The following is a 19,637-nucleotide window of genomic DNA, read 5'->3' as shown; positions in this document are numbered from 1 at the left end:
CTAAACTTTTTTGGGCAGTTAAGGAGATCATGTCAATCATTAGGCAAGCATAGGATAGGAGGGATAAAAGAATATTCTTAAAAATTATATAGAATAAAAGAAAGTACCAACCAATCAAAATCAATATTTGCTTTTATATTCTTTCCAATTGTAGAGATTATTTGCCGAAGACATTCCCACAATTGAGGAAATATTTTTAATTACAAATGCCCTTATAGTTTTTTTGTTTTTTAAATATATGTAATAAGTTATTATTTTTCATAAAAATAAATAAATGAGAATGAGAACAAAATAAATGCGTCTTTTTTTGTTTTGAAAGATAAACAACTTGTGGTATCAAGAGCACATCTTCTGTTATTTATATAAATTCCAAAACCATTTTTTTGATTTCAACGGAAAATAATGAAAGAAAATTAAAAACAAAGTTTTTATATTAGTTTGAGGTTTCGTTGCAGTTTCCTATTTCTGAAGTTGTGAGTCCACGAGAGTCAGTCTATTAAAAGGTGGATTCTTAACTTGAGACGTCTGCCTTAAATATTAAAATCTTATCAATTTAAGACTACCCATTTGCTTAGTTTGATTAAATATCCGATCTTTGGAGAAATATTTGGATAGTTTTTGGCAAAAGAAACCCCATTTGGTTTTAATTTGGTATTGAGTCTTGATTTGTCAGATTTTGGTGTATCAAGGTCTATGGAGATCGATAAAGCAATCAGAGAAAGTGATGATCAGAGGCTCAAGACCAAGTACAACAACGCCATATATGTTATACGAAGAGCTCTTGCTTTGTACTCGTGAGTTTTTCATTTTTGTTTGTTTGGTTCATTTTTATTTTGTATATCTTACAGTTTTGTTATATATGAATTTAATGTAAAGGGTTTGGATTTGAGCATTCATTTGGATGAATATAGAGTTACAGAATTGAATATGGAATTCTGATTATAATGGTTTGTTTGTTTGGATTTAGAGCAAAGCAATGTGGCCTGTTGGTTCCGAAAGGTTCTCTTGACATAGATTTACATTCAAGAAAATAATTTTTTCTTGCCTTAAACTCAACCTTTAACGGTCAGTGGGCAAATTGGGATCGCTTATAGGCTCCAATCTTACCTTGCAAACATTACCCTCCTGCCATTTATGCCATCATTATCACTCGTGTCTTTGATTCTATATTGTGGTGGAGTCTTATGGTTATTTTCAGTATTCAAGTTCTCATTTCTCCTTTTCCTGAGTTTGGACTTCTCTGATATTTCATTGTTAACAGCCCATTATTCAAATGATCATTTTAAATGATCCTGAAGAGGCAGAATTATTCTTTCGACGACCATAATTTAATGAGAAACAGCCACTGGCTTCGAGCCAGACAACAATTCTCTCTTTCATGTGATGAATAATATCTTTTATCTCCATCAATCACAGGAAAATTAAGAATTTTGATATAAATTACGTATGCCTGGGGCATCCCTAATAGCTTAGCTCAATCAATTGATAGCTCTCATTGGCTGGGTGAAGCCTTTTTAATCCTTGGATTGCTGCAAATTGAAGTATTGAAGCCTGAGTTTACTATACAACAATCAGTTTTTCTGAAAAATAAAATTTTGCAATATGATCTGCCTATTTGTTAATTTTCAAGTTTGTGTTGCTCGATTATCCCTGTGTTGTTTTTCACTGAATGAGGAAATAAATGTGAACATTATGTGCTATAAAATGTATCGTGTTCTCTGTACTAGATGATGATAATCATTGTTTGTAATTATGCCCTGGTACTGAGTGAGTTTACTGATTCTTGACAAGCACTGAATTTGTTCCCTCAACAGCATTGAAGAGGTTGCCTTCAGCTTCAATGGAGGAAAGGATTCAACTGTAAGTTCACACATGTAATTTTTCTTGAGCATAACCTCAGGTTTCTTTTGTTTCACTGATAGTGACGTGGACTTTTTATTGTTTAGGTTCTGTTGCATCTACTTAGGGCGGGCTGGTTTCTGCATAAAGGGGAACAGAGTTGTTCAAATGGGAGTCTTAATAACTTTCCAATTGGGACAATATATTTTGAGAGTTCTTGTGCATTCCCTGAAATCAATTCATTTACCTATGATACAGCGAAAGTGTAAGAGAATCTGTTCCCACACTACCCCCCTAAAAATTATAAATTTAGTCAAAAATAAGGTATTTCTTTTTGAAGCCTATTGTATGGGAAAACATCTAGTTAGCTTATTGATTTTCTTACATGAGTAGATATGGTTTGCAATTGGATATCATTCGCTCAGATTTCAAGTCTGGTTTGGAGGCTTTACTAAAGGATAAACCAATCAGAGCTATTTTCCTTGGTGTCCGAATTGGTGATCCTACTGCGGTATTTGACATGTTCCATTATGAAAAGACAATTATAACTTTTTTATTTAATCTCCTATGGATTCTAAAATATTTTATACATCTTTTTTAATCTTGCAGGTAGGCCAAGAACAGTTCTCCCCTAGTTCACCTGGATGGCCAGCTTTCATGAGAGTGAATCCTATATTGGATTGGTCATACAGGTGTCTTGATCAACTATAAGCTCTTTGGTTGCCATGGCTGCTGAATCTAATGATTATCATAAGTTCATATCAAGTAGCTGATGGTTGATAATTTCATTTTGTTCTATATACTTACTTCTGTTAGTCAGTTGAGAAACACAAAGAGGCTTGGATACAACATGAGATATATGTTACTACTTTGTGTTTGCTAATGAATGCTATTATTTGATAGGATCTATTCATGGAAAATTTGAATTTGCCACTAATTGCCAACTCACTGGCTAGAAAAAATCGAATTTGTATTTTAAGCAGCCAAAGGAAAGCTTCATGGTATCATTTTGTGTAAATTTGCTTTATATTGGGAAAAACATTCATTACTTGATTTTATAAGAAAAAAAAAATTGATGAATTAGGAGTCTGACTTATTTTGGCATGCTTAGATTGGCATATTTGTGGTGCGTTAGGCATTATTGTCATTTTTATAAGTTTTCTCTATGTTTGCTTGTTATGATGATTATGCAGCATGGAGAATTTCCTCTTCTATTCATTTTCAACTTAGGATGAATTTCAGGGTCTTGACGTATCAATGTTTCTTTGACAGAGATGTGTGGGCCTTCATTTTAACTTGCAAGGTGCCATATTGCAGTCTTTATGATCAGGGGTAATGAGATTCCTCTATTAGGCTTGAAATATAAAATTTGTTTCTCACTTTTGTAATTTGAGGCCATGGCTCTTGAGGTTTACTTATTCCGCCATCAAATTTTATGACATGCTTACATAAATCAACTAAGTTTCTACTTCTTCAGCATTTTCAACAATTTTGATTTTGACTAATATCTCATTCTCACAGGTATACTTCAATTGGAAGCATATATGACACAGTTCCAAATGCATTACTGTGTGTCAACAACTCATCCAGTAGCAAAGAAAAATTTAAACCTGCATATTTGCTTTCTGATGGAAGATTGGAGAGAGCAGGTAGAGCAAAAAAGTTTTCTCAACAAGTTTGTGGTCATCGTCCAGTGATAGCAAATGGCATGGACGATAATGATTTACATAGAAACAGCATGCTCACAGCATCAGCCATTGCTGTGGGGGATGAGGTTCTGTAAGTCCCTTGTTGGCATTACTTGGTGTTATTGGAGATGTCTGCTGTCTGGAAAATGCTTTTAGCACTTATTAGTTGGTTGTTTCAAATGTATGCTTTATCTCGGCTCTCAAATTTTCCGTAATGCTGAAAGGAAATTAACATGTTTGTTCAGTGCTTTGATACTTGTCTGCATAGAGCATGGTTGTGTGTCATAAGCTTCATTTCTCTCTCTTTGTGTGTCATAAGCTTCATTTCTCTCTCTAGTTTCCCCCAATCAATTGTTATTGTTGAAGCTTCCAGTAATTTTTTTATGTGTTCCATAGCTCAGGTTTGGCACTGTGGAGGATCAATTGGGACCTTTGTTGTGTAAAAAGCTACATAGCGTTGGTTGGAAAGTAAAACAAACTGCTGTTGTCCAGAATGATGTGAGTTGTTATTTATGAAATTCATCTCAGTAAACAATAGTTTTTTGTAGGTAAATTGTTTAGCAGTATCTTATGCAATGCAGATAAGGTGGGAACCTCAATTAGTAATTTCTATACTTTTTTGCGAAGAATTATCTTTATAGTTTTATGAGTTTTGAAAGTAAAAGAAAGACAAAATTTTTACAACAAGTGGCAAAGAAACAAACAATGGATCATCAAAAGCATTCGATTTCTGAAAGGAAAAAAAAAAAAAAAAAAAAAAAACCTTCAAAAAGAAACCCTATTTGATTAGTTAGATTGAGAAAAAATAGAGGACTTGGGTGAAACTAAAAAAGATTTGATGATCAGTTTTAGTGGGTTACGTCTGTGGATTTATTTCTGGAACTCTACAATCTGCAATTGTTAACCTCTTATTATAATTCCTTTATTTTGTGGCTTTCTTTTGGATCAGGTAGATTCTGTGGCTGAAGAGGTTGACCGACAGAAATCTGCTAATGATATGGTAAATTTGGCATTCTGTTAAAGTGCTCTTTGATTATCGTAGTCAAGGGTTTTGTCTTCCTAAGTTCTGATTCTTCTTATGGTCCATATTTTGCTTGATCCTTGTAGGTTTTTATATATGGAGGGGTAGGCCCATTGCATTCAGATGTTACATCAGCTGGTGTTGCGAAGGCATTTGGGGTTCGCCTGGTGAGTTATTTTGTTTATGGTGAACTTCTTTATAATGCTTTCTTGGCTTTTTCAATTTTCTGTTTGTGTTCTTTGATAGACTCTGGCATTCTTTAGAAAGGAACTTTGAACCATTTTTTTCTGCTGGTGGGAAGATAAAAGACTCTCTGCTGGTTTTGTAGTTTATTTGTTGCCCTAACTCTATTTTGGTTGATTGTCTTTAATTTAAGGCTCCTGATGAAGAATTTGAAGAATATCTAAGGCATCTTATTGGTGAACACTGCACTGGTGATCGAAATGAGGTAATTTGATATCAAGTATTGATTGTTTCTGCATTGTGATAATTTGCTACCATGGTACATCTTGTTAGGAATGAGTGGGGAAATTCATATGATAATATAATTTTTTAAACTGGAACCCACGAGTAATATGGATTTACTCGTTCAATTGTAGGCATGATGTTTTGGGGACTTGGCCTTGTCTGTTTTGTTTAAAACACCAAGACTTAAACTGTAACTACTGAAATCCAAGCCTTCTTTATTACTTGAGCCTAGATCCTGGCCACCCCCGTCACATGTGAGTCTTGTTTCGGGGAAAATGGAAATAATTGGTTTCTGAGGATATCTAATACCTGTTTCTGCTTTATTCAGGGTACCTGATTAATGTTTTTCCATTTTAGTTGGAGAGTTTTATGCCCCCATCTTAGGATGTTTAGGTGGTTCATTTATAGTTGCTGGAAAATCATACATTTCTTGCGGCTGCTGTTGCTCACTACTTCTCATTTCTGATGTTGTGTGTTTCTGGAATATGCACCTCGCATGCATATCCATCAGCTTTTATCTTATTTCCAGATAGCATAAATGCTAATATTCAAGTCTTTGGAGCTTGAATTTGATGTTATTCTTGGGTTTCCTCTTCAGATGGCTCTGTTGCCTGAAGGCATCACTGAACTATTGCATCATGAAGCGCTGGCTGTACCTATGGTATGTGTTTCAGAGGCTTACTTTGATGAAAATGCTTCTTCATTTACAATGTCAGTTAGCTTCAAATTTCATATTAAAGAATGATACTGAAGAATTGACTGACCAATAGTGTTACGATATTAATGCTCTCCTCTTGATGCAATGTCTCACTCATCTTCACAGCTATTATAGTGCTAGTCTGAGTTGCTAATTATCCACTGAATTTTTTTTTTTTTTTTGTTGGTAGATCAAGTGTCAAAACGTTATCATTCTTTCTGCCTCAAACGTCGCTGAACTGGAAAAGGAGTGGAAGTGTTTGATTGAACAACTAAGATCTAGTGGCTTGTCATTGATGGAACCGTTTACATCAAAGAGCTTGTCAACAAATCTATCAGATGTATGTGAAATTATACCTCATAAAACTTAAGATTACCATTACATATTGCTGTCAATACAATGACCTCCTTAAACTTTGGCAACACTTGCTGCAGTTCTCGCTAGAATTGAAGATTCTGTTTGCCTACTTACTGCCTACATGATTTCCACATTACTAAATTACGCCTTAATATTTATGTGCCAACTGGCTGTTTTCTGTGTCATCTAGCAGAGCATACCTGCATTTTCTCAGCTTCCGAATGTTGCTGCATCATTCAAACTCATGTGAAATTATCACTAACCCATAAAACGTCATGTCCTGGACGGAACTGTTATTGAATTTACTGTTTTCAATATTATTTTGTATATTCTCTCTAGTGCTAGTGGGCCTGATGATTTTGCCTATTGTCAGTGCCTAGAAAGTGAGCTATGTCAAGTATTTACTGGATCAACCTGTGGAGAGGATATTCTATTTTTTGTAACGTTGTCTTTGATGTATATCGTCTTTTCCCTTATTGCAGGTAGAAGTTGCTCAACCTCTGTCAAAACTTTGTCTTGAATTCCCAGACCTTCATATTGGTAATTTTTTCGCAATTTTTATAAATTTTCTGTAGAATATGTTACCCTTTTATCTCCTAATTCTGATATTCCCTGTTGTGCAATATTAAGGGTGTCATCGCAAATCAAGAAAAGGGCCGCTCATTATTCATTTTGACGGCAAGGTATAAGACATTTTCTCATGGATATCAAGCGTTTTCCAGAAATCTTGTACAAGTTTTCTCACGCTTACGATATTGATAATATCAAAAAACCTTTGCAGGATGAAGCGCGAATTGAATCAGCTATTGAATCGTTGGGCAAGAAGTTCCGTCCAGGGACATTCTCATAAGTTGCTTAAATTGGCAGATTTACCCATCTTGAAGTATTCTATCAAGCTTCAGGGACCTGGGAGCTCTATTTGGCTCTGATTATGCAAGTTAGAATCACAACTCTCTTTGGATTCTGATGGGACTACAACTGGAATGGGAAAGAGCATAAAGATCTGAAGAAGATTGCCAAAAAATGCTCCATAACTGAGCAAAGCCCTTACAATTACTTTATAAAGAAAAATAATATACCGCTCTCGTGATGAATTAACAGATCCAAGAGAAAAAGGACTCTGTAATATGTATTGGTTCTTAGCTAAGAGGGAATCAATCTGACGGCATTATTCAAAAGTCAAAACTTTCATTTATTTTAGTTGAATAATTAAACAATTTCTTTCTGAATCATCTGTGCTTATCTTAGCTTGATTTTTAGAAGAGTAGAGCACTCTCACATTCAGCAACAAAGTCATTTTCAAGACAGCCTCATTGAGCAAGGTACAGTCGTACAGAACGATTCCATCCACGAAATTACATTGTTAGAAAGTTAACAACTTTCATTTGGGTATCTAATTTCCGAAATAATATGATCATAAAGATGAAGTGTGAAAATTTCCTGTATCTTATTCTGCAGTCTTGAATTTGATTAGTATTTGCACAGTTAAAATATGATTAAGATTGCGCATTTGTCCATTAAGATTGAAAGTTTCCAATGGTAAATCTAATGATTTATAGTGGGAAAAAAAAGTAAAAAAAAAAAAAAAGAAAAAAAAGTGAACTGTGCTATGAAAATGTTGAGAGCTATTTATCTTACGTGTGAGCGCGGTAACATTTCCCTCGTTATCAAGTACCGTAAGGAGTAAGGACTAGATTTTCAGTAGAAGTCCGTCGTGAGTGTTGTCCAGCGTGACTCAAATTGGAAATGGAGGGCAACGAAGACAATACAGAGAAAGGCTTGGAGGGCACGGGTCTTGAGCTTCCAGTGAATCGTCATGGCAACTTGAAAAGTGCTTCCACCGATCAAAACCTCACCCATATTCTTCATCATATTAAGTCTTCCAAAACCCCTGTAACCCACCATGTCTTTTCCGCTTTTAGCTTTCCTAGTTCACCTTCTTCATTTATTGATAATTGTTTCTTTGATTTTGCGCTTGCAGGCAGTTATTAATTACGGTGCATCATGGTACGTTTCTGGCTTTACAAATAACAAAACTATAACAGGACATGTTGTTAGAATTATATATGCCCACAAAGTGTTCGATGAAAAACTTATTTATAATTTTTCTTTTTAAGTCAAAGCATAAATATATCAAGAAATGCCCATATTTTTTTGGGATATGTTCGTGGTTTGATTTCTGTCAATGGGGTACATTGAAACTACTTCTTAGAGAAGAAGCAGTTGATGGTTAATGCTATGAAGATACGGAGTAATTTTATAGAAAGGACATTATTTTACCAAGTATCATGTTTAAATACCATTAGATTCATCATCTTGAGACTAAAAAAATATTTTACAAATGAATTCCATATCTTGGTTTGCTTGACAAGGTGTGGGATTCGTGTTTTTAGGGCCACCTGCTTGGCAAATAGTCCTGTCAAATTGTAGGGTCCAAGGGTTTAGGGCTTAGTTTCAACATCATGATCACCATACAGTTGGGTTGCAGGGATTTTTGGATTATTATTAGAAAAGGAAAAAGAGAAGAAGAATGAGGAAAACATATATTTCATTTGAGTTTGTCTCAAGCTTCGGTTGAAACTTGCAAAGGCGAAATTAAATTGTGAAACTGTGTTATGATTTTCAGGTGCAGAGTGTGCAGCCAGATTCTGCCAGCATTTTGCAAGCTGAGTAATAACTTCCCCAAGCTTTCCTTCGTATATGCGGATATTGATGAATGCCCAGAAACAACTCAACATATTCGTTACACACCCACATTTCATTTCTACCGTGATGGCGAAAGAGTCGATGAGATGTTTGGTGCTGGAGAGGAAAGACTTCACGATCGATTGTGGTTGCACTCCTGAATACATATGTTTAGCTTAACGTTTGTAAGCAATTTGATGTCAATGATTTTTACTTTTCCAGACTATATACTCTTGGCTTCAAGTCTTGTTATAATACACTTGGCTTGTTATTTTAGGGATAACTTTCTCATATCAAACAGTACATCTGATTAATGAACAGCTTCATAACGGGGGCATTATAAATTCAGAATTTGATCAAATCAAATGAATCACATAATATTCTCGGTAAACAAACTGGATGGTTCCAGAAACAGTAACTAGCTACAAGAAATAAAATGGATTAAGAAGACAAATGACAAATATAACAAGTTCCCTAAATTTGCTAATATCTCAACTTTAAGGCATATATATCCCGGTGCCACCTCGGATCTGAGCCAAAAATTTCGATTAAAGTTCAGACATATGCATTGAAGACATATGCATTGAAGCCTTTCTTTATTCCCCCCACATGCAGAATAATGGTTGTGAAAATAAGCTTTTCTTTATTTCTTCCCCACAAGCAGAATGTTGGCTACGATAACAACCATTTCCCGAAAGATACCATTAAAAAATCACACACTTAGGCCTTCGGCTGAAGGGGCTTAACAGTCTCCCAGGTGAAGTCTGCATCGTCACGACCAAAGTGACCATAGGCAGCAGTTTTCTGGTACCTGAAATTGCCTCCTCTCTTCAAATCAAGATTGATAGCAATCATTCCAGGCCGGAAGTCAAAATTCTCCTTAATCAAAGCCAGAATGTCACTGTCTGGAATTTTTCCTGTCTTGTAAGTGTCAACAAACACTGAAAGTGGTTCTGGCACACCAATTGCATAAGATACCTGCACAATACAACGACGTGCAAGCCCTGAAGCCACCACACTCTTTGCTGCCTGCCTAACAATGTATGCAGCACTCCTATCCACCTTGGTGGGATCTTTTCCAGAGAAGGCACCTCCACCATGAGCACCCCACCCACCATATGTATCAATGATGATTTTCCGACCAGTGAGTCCAGCATCTCCATGTGGTCCACCAATAACAAACCGACCGGAAGGATTGAGGTGGAAGATGGTATTGTCATCAAGATACTGAGCAGGGATAACAGGCTTAATCACATGCTCTTTCAAGTCTTGAGCAATCTTCTCATTGGTCACAGTCTCTTCATGTTGTGTTGAAATGAGAACAGTATGAACTCGAACGGGAACCATGGCTCCACCTTCGTTGCGATACTCAACAGTCACCTGGGTCTTACCATCAGGCCGCAACCACGGGCAAGTCTTGTTCTTTCTGACCTCAGTGAGCTTGGCACCAAGCTTGGTAGCAAGGACATGAGTTAGTGGCATGAGCTCAGGTGTTTCATCAGTGGCGTAACCAAACATGTGTCCTTGATCACCAGCTCCAATTTCCTCAGGTTTCTTACTGAGATGGCCATGAACTCCCTGGGCAATGTCAGGACTCTGTTGCTCAATATTGACAAGGACCTTGCATTTTTCAGCATCAAGGCCAACCTCAGCTGATGTGAACCCAATACCTCTGCAAGTATCGCGAACTATTTTCTCATAGTCTATTTTAGCCTTGGTTGTGATCTCACCAAACACCATAACCATATTAGTCTTGGTACAAGTCTCACAAGCAACTTTGCTCTCAGGATCCTGCTCTAAACAAGCATCAAGGATAGCATCCGACACCTGATCGCAAAGCTTGTCGGGGTGACCTTCATTGACAGATTCAGAAGTGAAGAGAAACGTTTCCATCTGAACTGAGAGAGAGATCATAGAATAAACGTTAGCCACAAAGTTCTTAAATTGCCAACACTCCCCATCCAAGATCAGATCAATAAAATTAGTACTCAATAACAGATCAATACTATCAAACAAAAAATATTCTTTTAGTCAAAACAACAAGCATCTCTACACCCAAAATCGAAACCATATGAAACTCAATCAATACGCCATTGATTCACAATGCAACAAAGATCAAGTGATAATATTTGAAAATAAACACATAAGACTAAAACTTTCATAAACCCAGATGCCAAAACATTAGTATTAAGAATCTAACAGTCTATCTCGAACACCCAAATGAAAACACAAGTCAAAGAATACGTAGAAGATCTCAGAGGAAGTACCTTTAACTGAAAAGTGAGTTCAGTAGATAGATCTGTGAAGCGAAGAAAAGGGTTGGTGTGAGAGAGAGAGAGTGGTTTATAGAAAGAGCAGTTCCGAATGACTCGTTCTCGTTCTCTCACTTCCTTGGCCTTGCTTTCCCCGCTCTTTTCGCAACTTTCCACTTCTTCTCTTCAGTTTTTATGGGCAAACGGGGGTTTATTCTTTACGACTTGGAGTAGGTTCATGATTGATATGGACGGTTGGATTTTGTTGGGTTTTTGTAAGATGGGAGAGTTAACGGTGGTGATGAAGTGTAAAGATGAGAGTGATTACAGGTGATTGAGCTTTACAGCTACCAACCAGTGTTGTTGGTTGGTAAGTGGGTCCTTTTCACACCAAATTGGAAGATTGGTGGCCAATCCACTGCTCAGATCTGGCCACGTCACCACTGAGCCCTGCACATTTGATTTTGTATTCTTACAGAAGTGAGAAGAAAATAAAATCCAAGTTGATGGGCATTATCAAGACTTAAATTGATCCAATAATTCTTTAATCTGAGGTTCAAAAGGAGTAAAATTTAATCCAATTTCAAGTTTTTCAAATTGGTTTCTACGCAAATCATTTTATCTTTAGTCATCTGAACCAATCAAGAAGATTTTTGAATTATTTTAATTCACATCTAGATGGGCATTTTTTTTTAATGTTAAACAATTGATTTAGATATTTGTTTAATAATAAATATAATCCACAATTCAATCTTACAAATTTCTCTTAGAGCTTTGATATAACAGTTTGTAATTGAGTAAACGAGACTCATAATAAACAGACAGAACCATTTGTGACTTAATCTATTATAATCTGTTACATCGGGATTGTGAAAGAGATTAAATTGTAAATATGACGTTACCTTTTATTTAATAAGTAGATGTCATTTGGGTTCCAACCCGCTCGTAAACACTTCCACGATCGAAAACTATTGTTTTACGCTTTTCAAAGATTACAAGGTTTGAAAGGAACTCCAATTTCAAAGTCATACTTTCTGGATTCTAAAAAAAGAAAAAAAAAAAAAAACATTCTCATCACTTCATTGGATGGCATTGTTTGTATCTTCTATAAATAATAGCTACTTGCATTTGTGTTTTTTGAAATGAGGCCTTCAAGCTACAAATATCAAACACAGATCGCCTTGTGAATTTTTCTGCATAATTATCACTGGTTGTGTACAGTCTCTTCTGCCGATGATCCTTGTATGCAAAAACGAATAACAATAAATAACAAGGTTGGTTGTTGAAGTTAGTAGCTGAGGCCAAGTTGAAGTCCGAAGGCGGCATGGATGAGAAACAGAGTCATGATCCCGCTACCTAATATGCCATGAACATTTCTCAATCCAGGATTCCCCTGCACCATGATTGAAATTGAAGAAATGAAAATGGGAATCATCAAATTTTGGAAGAAAATGAAGGATGCGAAGTCCAAGAAATTACTATAACTTCTATTATTGTTAGTTTTCGGAGCAAAGACTTCAACCATTACCTCAAATAATGAGGGCAAAAATGTTTGTATGGTCAACAGAGCAAGGCCAATGAAGCCTGTGACAGCATGAGGACTACAAACAAACATATATAGTTATCAGCTAGTTTCTGACCAAATACAAAGAAAACATTTGCTTCATTGCCTGGGGATAATGTACCTTTCGAAGATAGGTCTGTCCGAAGTAAGAAGTGATGTAACTCCACCGGTGGCGCCTAGAGCAAAGAAGAAAAACATTCCACCAAGAAGCTTTGGGTGCAAGTCCTTGGCATTGGCCTTCTCTTCCTGCAGTAATCCAACTATGTTAAGGTAATTGTGACAACGGAAAGGCTGCTGTTAAGAATGTTTTGCGATGAATTTTTACTTACCAGATCATCAGAAAAACGTATGCGGAAACCCAGATACGTTCCATAACCACCCATGGCAAAGAGCACAACAGCCTAAGAATTATAAAACACGTCAATAGGCATAACAAACTTGGTGTTTGCAGTAAGTTCCATTAATGAACATATAAATATTAGGTAAACAGGAGGGAAGTTGAAAGAAGAAATGTATACCATGTTGCCGGGGTGACCCCAGTGCACAAGCCAGTCAGGAAGACTCCAAGACTTCACAAGCTCAACAAAAGGCCCAAAGAGAGACCTTACAGTCCCAGCTACTCAGATATTTGAACCATTATGAGTAAAATTAGACATCAGACTAAGTTGGAAATCAAGTTAATGCCTGCCTAATTATGAAACATGAGGTTCTAAGTTGGAAATCAAGTTAATACCTGCCTAATTATGAAACATGAGGTCGATGCTTTCCGATATTTGAAGCTTATGTTGATCAAATCAAATTCTACTGGTAAAATCACACTCAAATCTTGTATTTTAGTAACTAATTCTAGATTTAAATTTGTCACTGTTACTGATACCAATCCGAAATTTACAACAGTGGTGACTCAAAGAGAGTGTCACTAAATCACTCATTTTAATCCGTCTAGACTCACGAAGAAAGCTAACTTAGCTTCGTTTGTTCTGGAATTCCAGTAATCAGTAAGTTCAAAATTAGCCTACTGTTGAAACAGTGATATTTTGCTGTAAATATAACTGAAATTCAGTTAGTTTTGAAGAACCTTTTTTGGCGCCAAAAGAGATCTCTGGTTTGCCTTGTATTCTGCCGTGAAAGAGCTGCTGAAGTTGATAGGTTTTGGTGATATGTTTAGGTGCTCTCAGCTGTGATTAAGGGTGTATTCGTTGTAAACTTTGTTTTTAAATTTCAAACTTGTAAATGTTACTTTAGTGTAACAATGAGCTGCCATGCTGTATAAAAAGTGTAATGTTATTGCAATGAAATACAACTTCTTCTCAACTTATATTTCTCACTTCTTTCCTTAGCATTCTCCAGCTTAAGACACCTACAATTGGTATCAGAGCCATACTAAAAACCTGAAATCTCTCGCTCCCACGTTCAATCATTCATCTCAGCTCAAGAACACCTTTGTTTCAGACTTCATATTTCTCCTGCTTCAGATATCTAAACTGAGCTGATGACTGCTCAATCAGCCTTGATGTCACCTCCAATTTTCAATGGAGAACACTATCACATATGGACTGTAAAAATGAAGGCTTTCCTCCGGGGTCAGGCTTGTGGCAGTATGTAGAAGAGAATAGGCAGCCAACATTGTTGGGACCAAATCCCACTCTGAATCAGATCCAAATGCATGAAGAAGAAGCTGCCAAGGCACCGAGAGCCCTATCTCACATCCATGCTGCTGTAACAGACCTTGTATTCACAAGGATTATGGCATATGAAACTCCAAAGGAGGCGTGGGACAAGTTAAGAGAGGAATACATGGGAAGTAACACAACAAGGAATATGCAAGTGCTGAATCTAAGAAGAGAATTTGAGATGTTGAGGATGCAAGAATCAGATAAAGTTAATGAGTATGTTGACAGGCTGATGAGTGTGGTCAACAAAATCAGGTTGCTTGGAGTGGAGTTGGCAAACAGGAGAGTTGTGGAGAAGGTTTTGGTAAGCTTGCCCGAAAGGTTTGAGTCCAAAATTTCCTCTCTTGAGGACTCAAGGGACATGTCGCAGATCACTCTTACTAAGTTGGTCCATGCGTTGTAAGCACAAGAGCAAAGAAGGCTCTTGAGACAAGAAGATGAAAGTGAGGGTGCAATGATAGCAACTCATAAAGGCAAGTCTGTACAAGGGAATAATAGGAGATATGCCAGTGATAAAAAGGGGAAAGAAATGAGCAATGGTCAGTGGGGAAAACCAGGTGGGATGAAGGAGTATCCACCTTGCTCTCACTGCAAAAGGAAAGGACATTCTGAGAAGAGGTGTTGGTTTAGGCCAGGGATACAATGCAGGGCCTGCAAACAATTTGGCCATATAGAGAGGGCCTGCAAGAACAAATGAGAGCAATCCCAACAGCAAGCTCAAGTGACTGATGATCAACAACCAGAGCAGGGGACATAACAACTATTTGTAGCCTCTTGCAGTGAAACAAACAAGCAAGGAAGGTTGGCTGGTTGACAGTGGATGTACAAACCACATGATACCAAACCTGCGAAACTTTGTCAAATTGAATCATGCATATCGGTCCAGAATCAAAGTGGGAAATTGTGAGTTTGTGGAAGCAAGAGGAAAGGAAGATGTTGTTGTTCCATGCACCTGAAATTAGCCAAAGCCTTCTTAGTGTAGGACAAATGTTGGAAAATAATTATGTCTTGCATTTTGAAAACCAAACCTGCCAAATCTTGGACAGTAAAGGGTGTGAACTTATGAGAGTAAAAATGGTGGGAAAGAGCTTCCCTATTAAGTGGGAAAAATCTGAAGTTAGAGCCTATGATGCTAGGGTAGACGAGTTTGAAAAATGGCATAAAAGATTTGGCCATTTCCATTATCATGGCCTTAAAGAAATTCAGACAAAAAAATTGGTCCAGAATCTGTCCGAAATTGAAGAAACTAAGGCTGTGTGTCCAGCTTGTCAACTTGGCAAGTTGAGTAGGCAGCCCTTCCCTATAAACCAAGCCTGGAAAGCTGTTGGAAAACTTCAGCTCATTCATTCAGATGTGTGTGGGCCTATGGAGACATTATCATTGAGTGGAAGTAGGTACTTTGTGTTGTTTATAGATGACTGGTCCAAGATGTGTTGGGTGTATTTTTTGAAGCAAAAAGGTGAGGTGGCTAGTGTGTTTAAGCAATTTAAGCAACTCGTGAAAATTCAAACAGGAAAAACCATCAAAACCTTGAGAAGTGACAATGGTACTTAATACACTTTTCAAGAGTTTGAGCAAATTTGCAAGGAGGTTGGAATTAGACATCAGTATAGCAGTCCCTACACTCCATAGCAAAATGGAGTTAGTGAGAGGAAGAGCAGGTCAGTTATGGAGATGGCAAGGTGTATGGTTGCTGAGAAGAAGTTGCCAAAGAATTTTTGGGCAGAAGCTGTCAACACTACAGTGTACTTGCTCAATAGGCTTCCCACAAAAGCCTTAATCAACCAAACTCCTTATGAAGCCTGGTATGGAGTCAAGCCACCAGTAGACAATCTCAAAATTTTTGGGAGTATATTTTATATCTTAGTTCCAGCAGCAAAAAGATCCAAGATGGATGAGAAGGCCTTGATTGGAATTTTTATTGGCTATAGCAGCCAATCCAAAGCTTATCGGGTGTATGTTCCAGAATCCAAAAAGATTTTGATCTCTAAGGATGTCAAAGTGGATGAGGATGGAGTTTGGAATTGGGAAGAAAGCAAAGTTGATATAGAGACAAGAACTAAATGGACAGAAGCTGCTGGTGATTAGACTTTTGAAGAAGAAGAGAGTGATGTAGAAAAGGAACTCTCGGTTAGAGGCACCAGACCTTTAGCTGAGGTTTATGAGAGGTGCAACATGGCTTCACTTGAACCAACAAACTACTTTGAAGCAGCAAAATCGAAGGCTTGGAGAGTTGCCATGAAGGAGGAGCTAGCAATGATTGAGAAGAACCAAACCTAGAAACTTGTGGACAGACCTAGAACAAAAAAGTAATCCAAGTTAAATGGATTTTCAAGAGAAAACTCAATCTGGATGGCTCAGTTCTTAAGCACAAAACTAGGCTGGTTGCAAAGGTTTTGCTCAGCAATATGGAGTTGACTTCTTGGACACCTTTGCACCGGTAGCTAGGCATGATACAATCAGATTATTGTTTGCTGTGACAGCTCAATTTGGCTGGAAAATTTTTCAGTTGGATGTTAAGTCAGCCTTCCTCAATGGATGGCTGAATGAGGAAATATATGTTGAACAGCTGGAAGGGTACAAGATCAGAGGAAGTGAAGATAAAGTCTATCTCTTGAAGAAGGCCTTGTATGGCCTGAAACAGGCACCAAGGGTCTGGTACAGCAGGATTAATGATCACTTAATAACCTTGGATTTTGTAAGAAGTCCAAATGAACATACTTTGTATGTTAGAGAGGTTGATGAGGATGTGATGATTATCTCCTTGTATGTTGATGATCTTTTTGTGACAGGGAGTAAATTAGCTCAACTGGAGGAGTTCAAGAAATCCATGCTTAATGAGTTTGAGATGACAGATTTAGGGGAAATGTTTTATTTCCTCGGGATGCAGGTTTATCAAGGTTCAAATGAAATTTGTGTCAACCAAGAGAGTATGCAAGTGAAGTTTTAAGGAAATTCAACATGGAGAATTGCAAATCAGTGGACATTCCATTGGTTCCTAATCAAAAGCTTTCAAAAGATGATGATGCATAAAATATTGATGAAGGGTAGTATAGGAGTTTGATTGGTTGTTTGCTGTACTTAACAGCAACAGACCAGATATAATGTATGCTACAAGCTTGCTGTCTAGGTTTATGAATCAGCCCAAGGAAACACACTTCAAAGCTGCAAAAAGAGTGCTAAGATATGTAAAAGGTAGCACTAACTTTGGAGTATGGTTTAGGAGGTCAGAATACTTTGAATTGGTAGGATTTTCTGATAGTGATTGGGGTGGTTCTATAGAGGACATGAAAAGCACTTCAGGTTATGCTTTCTTCCTGAATTGCGGTGCAATTTGCTGGCTCTCAAAAAAACAAGAAATCGTGGCTCAATCCACAACAAAAGTAGAATATATTTCAGCTACTGCTACTGTGAATCAAACTATTTGGCTGATAAAAATCCTGGAAGATTTGAAGCTGAAACAAAGAAATCCTACTGCAATTATGTGTGACAATCAATCGGCTGTGGCTATGGCTAAAATCCAGTTCATCATGGAAGAACTAAACACATAAAGATCAAGTTCCATGCGGTAAGAGAAGTTGAGCAAGATGGGAAAGTTAAGCTGGTCCATTGCAGAGGTGAGGATCAAGCGGCTGATATCATAACCAAAGGCTTGTCCAAAACCAAGTTTGAAGACTTTAGGCTCAAACTTGGTGTTTTCAGCAAAAATATCAAAGAGGAGTGTTGAAACAATGATAATTTGCTGGAAATATAACTGAAATTCAGTTAGTTTTGAAAAACCTTTTTTGGCACCAAAAGAGCTCTCTATTTAGCCTTGTACTCTGCCGTGAAAGAGTTGCTGAAGTTGATAGGTTTTGGTGATATGTTTAGGTGCTCTCAGCTGTGATTAAGGGTGTATTAGTTGTAAACTTTGTTTTTAAATTTCAAATTTGTAAGTGTCACTGATTAGTTGGTGTAACAGTGAGCTGCCATGCTGTATAAAAAGTGTAATGTTATTGCAATGAAATACAACTTCTTCTGAACTTATATTTCTCACTTCTTTCCTTAGCATTCTCTGGCTTAAGACACCTACACCTACTCTATTCAAGATTGGATTATTTCCATTTTTAAGTAAAGCAAAATGAACGAATACTGGAGATGATTAATTTGAGCTGCCCTCAATCAACCTCAAGCTAAAATGACGACCAGAACACATTTAATTCATCTCAAGAACAAAGACACATATTAAGAGGTGCCATAAAAGCCTTCTTATTTCAGATAAAGGGGGCAATCAACAAATAATGAAAATCTGTCAAACTTAACTGGAAATACTTGAAAGCTGATAAATGAGAATATATCGATAGAATAATATTTAATACCTCCAGGAAGTGCAGCCACAAATAGCAAAGGTAGAGGAGAGAGAGAGTATAACACTGTCTCACTTGGCTCTTGCATTTCTTCTTCTACTTCTTCAGCTACTTCATAAGCTTGAACAATCTCATTCTTCAATGCAACAGACTGACCGAAGACACCCCTTCTCTTTCTTGAAGCAGACAATGCAAAAGGCAAGAACCCAGTTGAGATTCTATAAGCAGTTGATGGAGCAAAGGGAAATGAAGAGGCGGGTAAATGAGAAGAAGAGGTTTTCAAGCTCAGAGTTGTAGCTCCAAAAGCATTCACCACTGCCATTTATGAAAAGACTGCCACTTTAGTTTTACACTTTGTTTCTGGTGTAATGGATGGAGTTGTTTCTCAGTTAAAGAGTGTGAAGCGGAGGTAGAGAAGAGGTGAAGTAGGAAAGGTGAGGAAAGAGACACGCCAATACAATGTATATTAGATTTAGACCTTTCCACGTGGTCTCAACACGCTCTCCTACCAAAATCAACCCACCTTTTTTGTTTTTAGTACTTAACTATCATTTGTATTCAACATTCGAGAGCATTCTCGTCCATCGATGTTGCCATGCCTGCTGCATCCATGAAAAAGAGCCAAAATGATCCTAACCCATCATCTACTGGCTACCAATGAACAATTTTCTGTGTCCAATACGATAGTGACACTAGATAGTTGATTCCAGAGTTCTTTACAATAAGCTATAGAGGTTTATGTGAACAAGTGTAGAAAAAAAAGAACAATTTCTTTTCTTTATAATTCAGATCCCACTTGAGAAACTCAAGTCCCACTAGGAAGTAGATATTTTGCAAATTTTTATCATTTAACGATCCTAAAACATCGAAAACTGTAATCTTTGAGATGCAGAAAACTCATTTTTTGGTTAGTTAAGCGACTGTGAGATAGATATCAAATCTGATACCTTCAAGAGTAATCGACAAACTATCTGCAGAAACTCGAGGCTAAAGAAGAATACTAATAAACAAAGATAGTTAAGCAGAAACAACTTTTTATGTTTCTTA

General features: G+C 37.1%; 4 protein-coding genes across 5 annotated transcripts; 2 read left to right on the top strand and 2 right to left on the bottom strand.

Annotated features, from left to right (window-relative positions):
- Positions 1-399: 399 nt before the first annotated feature.
- On the top strand, positions 400-7,248 carry LOC116119876 (FAD synthase). Its single transcript, XM_031405813.1, has 17 exons — positions 400-503; positions 690-794; positions 1,815-1,860; positions 1,947-2,104; positions 2,233-2,350; positions 2,449-2,531; positions 3,112-3,171; positions 3,361-3,618; positions 3,929-4,025; positions 4,477-4,527; positions 4,635-4,715; positions 4,925-4,996; positions 5,615-5,677; positions 5,904-6,053; positions 6,553-6,610; positions 6,701-6,753; positions 6,852-7,248. Exons 2-17 carry the CDS (start codon positions 694-696, stop codon positions 6,918-6,920), a joined length of 1,518 nt encoding a protein of 505 aa, XP_031261673.1. The 5' UTR covers positions 400-503; positions 690-693; the 3' UTR covers positions 6,921-7,248.
- A 413-nt stretch (positions 7,249-7,661) lies between these two features.
- On the top strand, positions 7,662-9,038 carry LOC116119872 (thioredoxin-like 3-3). Its single transcript, XM_031405808.1, has 3 exons — positions 7,662-7,963; positions 8,052-8,077; positions 8,697-9,038. Exons 1-3 carry the CDS (start codon positions 7,817-7,819, stop codon positions 8,914-8,916), a joined length of 393 nt encoding a protein of 130 aa, XP_031261668.1. The 5' UTR covers positions 7,662-7,816; the 3' UTR covers positions 8,917-9,038.
- Positions 9,039-9,095: 57 nt separating this feature from the next.
- LOC116119855 (S-adenosylmethionine synthase 2) lies at positions 9,096-11,240 on the bottom strand. Of its 2 annotated transcripts, none has more exons than XM_031405800.1 (2): positions 11,023-11,240; positions 9,096-10,648 (listed from the first exon to the last, which is right to left on the bottom strand). In XM_031405800.1, the coding sequence occupies exon 2, from the start codon at positions 10,646-10,648 to the stop codon at positions 9,476-9,478; it is 1,173 nt and encodes a 390-aa protein (XP_031261660.1). In that variant the 5' UTR covers positions 11,023-11,240; the 3' UTR covers positions 9,096-9,475. The 2 variants fall into 2 exon arrangements, with proteins under 2 accessions (XP_031261660.1, XP_031261654.1); XM_031405794.1 differs by having other exon boundaries at positions 9,096-10,653; positions 11,023-11,235.
- An 824-nt stretch (positions 11,241-12,064) lies between these two features.
- Positions 12,065-19,004, bottom strand: LOC116119888. The gene is made up of 6 exons (XM_031405824.1): positions 18,603-19,004; positions 13,090-13,187; positions 12,901-12,972; positions 12,693-12,817; positions 12,536-12,608; positions 12,065-12,400 (listed from the first exon to the last, which is right to left on the bottom strand). The coding sequence occupies exons 1-6, from the start codon at positions 18,910-18,912 to the stop codon at positions 12,296-12,298; spliced, it is 783 nt and encodes a 260-aa protein (XP_031261684.1). The 5' UTR covers positions 18,913-19,004; the 3' UTR covers positions 12,065-12,295.
- Positions 19,005-19,637: the final 633 nt, after the last annotated feature.

This window comes from Pistacia vera, unplaced genomic scaffold (assembly GCF_008641045.1).
Source record: "Pistacia vera cultivar Batoury unplaced genomic scaffold, PisVer_v2 Contig1254, whole genome shotgun sequence".
NCBI lineage: Eukaryota > Viridiplantae > Streptophyta > Magnoliopsida > Sapindales > Anacardiaceae > Pistacia > Pistacia vera.
Note: the sequence above shows the minus strand (reverse complement) of the source record. Positions and strands in the feature narration are given on the sequence as shown.